Source organism: Pteropus alecto, unplaced genomic scaffold (assembly GCF_000325575.1).
Source record: "Pteropus alecto unplaced genomic scaffold, ASM32557v1 scaffold37, whole genome shotgun sequence".
In the NCBI taxonomy this organism is placed as follows: Eukaryota; Metazoa; Chordata; class Mammalia; order Chiroptera; family Pteropodidae; genus Pteropus; species Pteropus alecto.
Window position 1 is genome coordinate 911,201 of NW_006440605.1, and position 8,792 is coordinate 919,992.

General features: G+C 50.1%; 1 protein-coding gene across 1 annotated transcript; it reads right to left on the reverse strand.

Moving 5' to 3' along the window:
- Positions 1-138: 138 nt before the first annotated feature.
- On the reverse strand, positions 139-3,214 carry TEX45 (testis expressed 45). The gene is made up of 7 exons (XM_006917257.1): positions 2,653-3,214; positions 1,592-1,698; positions 1,405-1,505; positions 1,048-1,160; positions 857-966; positions 359-560; positions 139-263 (listed from the first exon to the last, which is right to left on the reverse strand). Exons 1-7 carry the CDS (start codon positions 3,212-3,214, stop codon positions 139-141), a joined length of 1,320 nt encoding a protein of 439 aa, XP_006917319.1.
- Positions 3,215-8,792: the final 5,578 nt, after the last annotated feature.

Sequence of the window (8,792 nt, forward strand, 5' to 3'; positions counted from 1 at the left end):
CGAGGCGGAGGGAGGAGCCACGGCGGGATGAGGAGATCAGGGGCGGGGCAAATGCAGACATTTATAGGAGGCGGGGCCAGGTAGGGTAGGCTAGCGAGTTAGGGGGCGGAGCCAGAGTCTGACAAGAATGGAGCGGGGCTATGGTGGTTCAGGGATTTGGTGCCACCGTGGAGGTACGAGGAACAGAGTGGGGGTCATGACCACGAGGGGGAAGGGTTTAGGGGCAGAATTAGGATCTTGATCCATGGGATTGAGATCTAGCCCTTCAGGAGGCGGAGCCAGAGTCGGGCAATGGGTGGGGTAGAACAAGCCAGGGGCGGGGCCTTCCAGGGTGAATGGGAGGAGGGGCCGCGCTCACCGCCTGGGCCCTTCGGCAGATTGCTACGCTGCCAGTAGAGGTTGAGCACTTTCTGCGGCTGCTGCATGCCAAAGGGGTAATAGTCGGTGCCCATGGAAGTCTGGAAGTACTGTCCGAGCAGCTTTGACTCCCCTAAGGTCACATGACTCCGCAGTTTCTCAGGAGGCTGGTGGCGGCTGGATGGCTTGGCCGGGGGTGGCGGCTGTAGAACCACGTGGCATCAGGGAAGTTCCCATGTCCCGTACCTCCCAAGGCCCGGTTGGAGGGAAGATTTGGGCGCTGTACTCTGGGCCCTACGTGGTGGCGCTGGGAGTTATATTCTCTTATTTTACAGACAGGGCCACTGAGGCTCGGAGTGGTTAAGCGATTAACCTAGATCACTCAAAGAGATCCAGGAGATCCCAACTCCTACCTCAGGGCCTTTGCACATACTATTCTTTCTGCTTGGGAAGCTCTTTTCCCTGATAACCCTTGCCTCCTTCCCCACTTCCGGCTGACCTGGCCATAGAAGAAGTGCATGGAGGTGGTGAGGCTGCCTGGGCCCGGGCACCAATTTCCTTCCAGGATGTGCGACTCCGGAGTCTGGTCGTGGTGAAGAGCAAAAGGCTCTGCCAATGGCAGAGCGGGTACTGAGCAGCTCTAGGAGGCTGTACTGGGAGCAAGGAGCAGAGTAGCTGGCAGGCTCTCACCTGGTTCCCGGGCATAGAAGTGCTCAGCCTTGGTGGTCTTGTCATGGAAGAGGCCATCTCCAGGACAAATATTCACACAGTGGATGTCGGCTGAGGCCTGAGCCTTGTCATACCTGCATATAAGGTGGGGATCCATCTGGGCCCTTGCAATTCCCAGGAAAAGGGAACAGGGTAGACTTCCCAGTGGCCAAGCCATGCAGTGCTAATGATGGGAGATCTAGCACAATAGTGGGCCTTGCCTTGAGCGACGGAGACCTTAAAGGCGCAGTATTGGTCCTAGAGCCTTAGGTGGCACACTACACATGTCGCTGAGAGCCCTTTGCCCTGTCTTGGTGGGAGGTTATTGTCCCTTTGTACCTGTCTGGGGGCAGACCCGGGGGCCTGTAGGCTTGTTTCTGCTCCGAGTACATTGGTCCATAGCCAGTCTTGAAGTCTCCTAGTGCCACGCTGGAGAAGTCCTGTGAGTGGATATGGGTGGGAAGGGCAAAGCCACCCAGCCCCCATCACTGCCTTCCCCAGAGGCATCAGCCCAGCCTTGATTTACCCTCTTATACATCAAGGCAGGTGGGCCCACCAGGGCTTGGAACTGTCTCTGGTAGGAGGTCCCGGCATTGTGTGTCCTGTGGTCCCACCTGAGGGGGTTAGGGCCCCCTGAGGATGGGCAAGAGGAGAGAGAACGGGATTGAGTCCCTGCAGCCTCAGGGCAATTTGATACCTGGCCTGGGAAGGGGAGTTGGGCGGTTCTGGCTAGCCTAGCCTGAGGGCTGCTGGCAAACACCCAAAATAACAATAAGGATAACAAGAATAACTACCCAGTAGCAGTAAGGCATCTAGGTTAAGCACTTTACAGCTCATTTGGGAGCTGGTATTATCTCCTCCACATATTTCACAGCCCCTCTGAAGCTCAAAGAGGTTAGAAATCACAGAAATTCAGAACCAGAACCGAGTCAAATCCAGGTCTGACAATCCTTGAACCCAGCCTGAAGGGACTCTGACTAGTGATGTCTACCAGCAGTTCCCCTGGAGTCAGAATTGACACATCACATATGTGACAGCTATTCTGTTGAGTGCCCACTATATGCCATTAGCATCATACACTCTGGGCTCTTTTTGCTTCACCAGCTCCTGTGAAGTGGGGCCCTGTGATTGCACTCATTTTCGGATGAGGAAAGCATGCTAGGAGAGGTCAGCTTTCTTAGAGTGACACAAGTACCAAGGCAGCCGGGCGGGGGGTGGAGGTGGGGCACTCAGCAGATTTGTCTGACCCCAAACCAGCATTCATGACTTCTCCCCACCACACAGACCTCTGAGAAGATTTAGGATATGCCCGTTCTATGGATACAAAAACTGAGGCTCAAGGAGGTTCCAGAGTTTCTCAGTCCCTTACTATTGACCTTTGCGGCTGGATAATTATTGTGGGGGGCTGGCCCGTACGTGGTAGGATGTTTAGCAGCATTCTTGCCAGTAGCATTCTCTCCCTCACTGTGACAACCAAAATGATCTCCAGACATTGCCAAATGTGCCCTGGGGGAGGGCGCAAAGTTCTCGCCCAACCTGAGAACCTCTGGGTTGAGCATATCGCACAGGGCGCGCGTGAGCGCTCACCGAGGTGGCGAGAGGACGCGCGGGGCTGCGGGCACGCATCGTGGGGCTTGAAGAGTGCCTGGTGCGTGGTGGGCGGGATGCGCAGCTTGGCTGGGTCGCCTGGAGGTACCGAGTCGCGGTCGAAGACGAGGCGCGCGCCGCGGATCTGCTCGCTGGCGCGCGCCGGCGACGCTGGCCAACCAAAGTGAGCACGCGTGGTGGAGAAGAGGGCGCGGGAGCGCGCGTCCGCGTGCATGTGCAGGTTGCTTCTCTGCATGGCGGGCGTACGCTCCGGCGACCGCTCCTGCTCCCTAGACGGCGTGGGGAGCGGCGCGAACGCCCAGTGCATCTCCGACTCGTGGTCCTCCACCGCCCAGCGCGCGTCCTGCTGGAAGAAGGACCCGCGGGGCGGCGGCTGGCACGGCGGCACGCGGGCGACACCCGTGTAGCCCGGGAAGTGTCGTTGCATCGTGGAGTGCATGGCGTCTACGTGCAGCCGCGAGTCGGACCCCAGTTTGAAGTGCGAGGCCTTAAGGAAGTCTAGCCGGGCCATTGGGCTCGGCAGGAGAGCGCCCGCGGCCATTGCTGGAGGCGACGCCACCTGCAAGGGAGCGGAGACACGGGACTGGGCAAGTGCCCATCGGGACTATGCTGCCTTTTACTCCCTACTGTGTGCCAGGCACTGGGCTCAGGGCTGGTGACGTCGTAGGAAACAGGCTCAGCCCCAGGGCCACCCCCAGGGAAAGTAAGGTACAAATAATCATTCATTTGGCACTTACTGCGGCCTGGCAGGGACCTGGGCCCTCGAGGGGCCCTCCTCTTGTGGAGACGATAATGGGGGGCGGGTGAGGGGGGGAGGTGACATATAATATTATATACCATAACAATATATAATATAATGACATAAATTTCAGAGTAAGTAGAAGGTGACAAGTGCTGTGGGAACAAAAGTCACAGTGGGTAGAAGGATGAGAGTTTAGGGTGGGAGGGTTACAGTTTTACAAAGGAGGAAGACATCAAAAAATAAATAAATAAAAAGGAAGACATCATTGAGACCATAGTTGAGCAAAGACCTGAGAAAGGTGAGAGAAAGATATTTGGGTACCTGAGGGAATAGCATGCCAGGCAGCTGGAACAGCAGGTGCAAAGGCCCTGAGGCTGGCACAGAGTGAGCAACAGAGAGAGCCTCAGAATTAACCTTTGCATTCTACAGTTTGTCTGATATGGGAATCCCCTCTCCTCACCCTCAGTAAGTTGGTAAGGCCATGGCTCTCCCCTCTTTCAAGTCTGGGAACCCACTTCTGTCTCTCTGCCACACTCCTCCTCATTGGTTTTCCTGCCCTCTGCAATTGTCCTGGGCCCTGACTATTCTCCTGGATCCCTTCCTGTCCTCAGACTGTCTGAGATTTACACACCTCTCACTTACTTCTCTGGCCTTCAGCTCCAGGCTCTCAGCTCCCCGTTTAGTCAACTGGGACTTTCTTACCTTCTCTCAGAGCAGAGGTGTCTCCCCCACCCTCCTCCCTTATCCTTGGAGACCAGCCTCTCAGGTGCAGCACCCCTGGCTCAGGTTCTCCTCCTGCAGGAAGACTTCCCAGACCACTTCAGTTCACAACTAGTTGCTCATGTCAGCCTCTAGAAAACATGCATCAAGGGTTCAAGGGTTTTTTTTGTTTTGTTTTGTTTTTTAATGAAACCACAGTTTTTCAGTGTCTAAGTTTGTTGCTTTTTCTATCATTTTGTCACCTAAAATAGCTGAGAATCGAGATGTCAAATGTTTTATAGGAGAATCTGACAACTGCAATTGCTGGCTGGGTCACCTTGGAATAAGTAACTGGGCTCCTTTGAGCTTCAGTTTCCTGATCAGAAATGAAGATAGGGTACTTACCTCGAGGTGTGTCATGGGGCTAATGAGTCTTAGAAAATGCGCTTGGCATGAGGCTGACCCTCAAGGCTCCCTCTGTCCCTGGCCTCCCAGAGGACGATCATGTGCTCCTTCCGAGGCTGCATCCGAGGGTGGTCCAGTATTGCCCATTGTGACCCAAAGAGGTTCTCCAGACAATGCTGTCACAATGGTCCCCCAGCAACTCTAGGGGCAGCCGGGAGAAAAATCAGGAGCAAGGCCACAGGATCCTGCTTCTTGAGAACTCAGGGAGCCTGCCAAGTGATTTGACTTCTTGAAGTCTCGATTTTGTCATCTGGACAATGGGGCTGGGAATGGTAATCACTTCGGAAAGCAGCAGCGAGGATTTGATGCAGTAGGCTGCTGCTGTCTGTTATTACCATTTTCCCAAGTTTTCCTCCTCTTCTCCAGGAACGCGCTTGCGGTTGAACAAATTTGGGCTTATTACTAGTTGCAGTGAGGGAGATCACACTTGTGGGAACTGTGGGCGTCTCAGGAGCGTGTGAAAAGAGGGACTTATCATGGAGAGGATGCGGAGAGAAAGGAACCCCCATATGCTGCTGGTGGGACTGCAAATTGGTACAGCCACTATGGAAAACAGTATGGAGGATCCTCAAAGAACTAAGAATTGATCTACCATATGATCCAGCAATCCCTCTCCTGGGTATTTACCCCAAAGACTTGAAAACATATATCCGAAGATATATTTGCACACCAATGTTCATAGCAGCATTATTCTCAGTGGCCAGGACATGGAAGCAACCGAAGTGTCCTACAATAGACAACTGGATAAAGAAGCTGTGGTACATACATACGATGGAATATTACTCAGCCATGAGATGAGATGAAATTCTGCCATTTGCGACAACATGGGTGGACCTCAAGATAATCATGCTAAGTGAAATAAGCCAAACAGAAAAAGTCAAAAACCACGTGATATCACTTATATGGGGGAGACAAACCTAAAAAGCACCAAGTAAACAGGACAAACAGAGACTCATGGACATGGACTATAGACTAGTGGTTACCAGAGGGGAGGAGGAGGGGGAAGGTAGATAGGGTAAAGGGCATCAAATATATGGTGATAGAAAGAAATCTAACTATGGGCAGTGAACACACAATGCAATATGTATGCCTTACTGCTGAATTGTACACCTGAAACTTACTGGATTTTGTTAACCAATGTCACCATAATAAAAATAAATTTTAAAAATAAGTAAATAAAATAAATAAACATAAAAAAAGAGGGACTTATCAGACTTGGGCTTGTCTTAGGTACTTCCATGGAGGTTTAAGGAAGGGGAGCTTTGCTCTGTGCTGGATACTTTTACTGGTTGGAAATTTGACTTTCTTTTTTGAGATGATTCTACAAAAAAATAAAATATACAGCAACAAGAAAAGGGAAATGGGGAATTAATGTTTAATGGGGATAGAGTTTCAGTCTGGGAAGATGGAAAAGCTCCAGAGGTGGGTGGGTGGTGGTGACAGTGGCACAGCATCGTGAATGCATATAATGCCACTGAACTGGACACCTAAGGATAATTAAATGGGTAAATTTTACGTTATGTATATTTTACCATGATAAAGGAAAAAGCAGTTTCTTTTTTAAAAAAAGCAGATGAAATAAAGATATATGGTCGAACCTGTCTCATTTGATAATGCACCAAATCACCTACTGAATGGGTTCTTTCTTTTTTTTCTAATTAAGGTATAATTGACATATGACATTGTGGAACTTTAAGGTTTATAACCTATTGATCTGATACATTTATATTGCAATATTATCGTCATCATAGCATTAGCTAACACCTCTCGTAATTATAATTTCTTCTAGTTTGGGAACAATTAGTATCTAGTCTCTGAGCAAGTTTAATGTTTATGGTACAGTTTTGATTGGTAAAGGAGTGTTGGTGACTCAGATTAGCCAGGAAAAGCGAACGTGTCACTGTTGTGGTTTGGCCAATGCTCACCCTTTGCCTGCGTTCAGACATGATTACAAGTGGTTTTGTTTTGTCTTGTTCCACCACGGTCACCAAGTGGCCTTATCTGATGGTGGCGTTCTCCAGAATTATTTATGTCCAGCTTGAGAACACTGGGGACTCGCAGTGACTGCCAGGCCAGCTCCTAGCAACACCAAGGCCAGCTGGGAATGCCAGGCCAGCTCCTGTCTCTTTCTCAAAGGTCAAGCTCAGCCCTAACTGGAAGATGGAGGATGCTGGGAGGGCTGGCAGTGACGGCAAGGCTAACTACTGTACCCTTGGTGCCTAGAGCAGGGCCAGGCACATAATAGGTGCTCAGAGAAATGCACTGTGCTATTACAAGGCCATCGGGGACAGTGCAGGCTTAAGAGAAGGAATCCAGCTGCTCTGCAGGCTCTGCAGCCTAAGGGCTTGGCTTGAAATTTTTTCTGCTGCAGGAATAGTGTTGCCGTTTGGGGGTTGGGGGCACACAGACCCCTGCACCCTAGTCTTAAGCAAGGAAGGCTGTGGTTGGTTGTGGGATTAAAGAGTTTTTTGGGATGTTGTGGGGAAGGCAGGCCTGGGGCGGCAGGGGCTCAGGGTCCAGGTGAGAGAGGATGGGGGCTTACTGTAGAGAGGGCTCTGGGCTGGGAAGAAGTGGATAGACTCAAGGGATATTTTGGTGATTGTTGGGACATGGGAGGGGCATGTGTGGAGGGAAAGGGTCAGTCTAGGACTTGCTGATCTTGAGGGGCCTTGTGGGATGCACAAGGGCCTTGTAGGACATCCAGGGGACAGGTGGGAGCAGGAGACAGGTCAGCATTGGCGAGAGATAGGGGAGAGGCTAGTGAACAGGTGGCTAGGGAAGTCACGAGAGTGGAGGTCTCCTAGGATGATGTGGCTGGAGCATGAGCGGAGAGTTTGGACAGGGAGCTGAGCCCTGCAGGCAATGACACTTATTGAGAACCTACTTTATGCCAGGCTGTGGGGATACAGCTGTGACTAAGACAGATCAAAATCCCTGGCCTGGTGTTCACATTCTGTTGAGGCGAGACAAATAATTAGACAACTAGATGAAGCAGGAAAATATACAGTTGCATTCGATGATATAAGCTAAGGAGGAAAATAAGGCAGCAGGAAGTGTGGATAGAAGGTGCCCAGGAAGGTGTGATGGAGAGGTCGCACGAGAAGACCATGTCTGAGTAAACACGAGAAGGAAGCAAGTGGGGGAGCCATGCAGGTATCTGGAGGGAGAGCATTCCAGGCAGAGGGAACAGCAAATGCAAAGGTCCTGAGGCAGGATGTGCTGCAACTTCAAGGAACAGGAGCAAGGCAAGTGGTTGGAAAGGAGTGAGTGAGGCAGGAAGAGTAATAGAGTTGAAATCGGGAGGAAATATTTTGCAAAAGGCAATCGGTCAACATCACTAGCCATTGGGGAAATGCAGAACTATGGTGAGATACCACTTCACAGACAGTAGGATGATCATAATAATAGTTTTTAAAAAGGAAAACACAAGAGTGTGGAGAATGTTGTGCATCACCGGTGGGAATGAAAAATGATGCAGCCAGTGTGGAAAACAGTCCAAGATAGAGTTTACCACAGACCCAGCAACACACTTTTAGGTATCTATTCAAAGGAATTGAAAGCGGGAACTAGAACAAATACATGCACTCATGTTCACAGTAGAATTATTCACAATAGCCAGAAGGTGGAAACAATCTCAGCATCCATCAGCTGATGAATAGATAAACAAAATGTGCTCCATCCGTACAGGGGAATATCATCCAGCCACGAAAGGAATGAAATAGTGATATAAGCTACAATGTGGATGAACCTCGAAAACACTATGCACAGTGAAAGAAGTCAGACACGAATGGTCGCATATTGTTTGATTTCATTTATATAAAATTTCCAGAACAGACAAATCCATAGAAACGGGAATCAGATGGCAGTCTGCAGGGTCTGAGGGAGGGAGGGAGGGACAGAGTGACTGATTGAAAGAGTGACTGGATCTCCTTTGAGGGTGATGAAAATGTTTTCAAAGGAGTTTTGTTCACACAACCCATGAATGTACTAAATGCCTCTGACTTGTATATTCTAAATGGTGAATTTTATATTATGCAAATTTTATCTCAATTAAAAACAAAAAGGGCGTGTTAACTTTTTTTAAAAACTCAGCTAAATTTTGATTTGATAATACACGCATATTGCACAAACTTCAAAGCCACAAAGTGGTACAAAGGTGAAAACTTAATCTCCTCTTTCCAGCCGCTCAGTTACCCTCTCTGGAGCTTCTCCG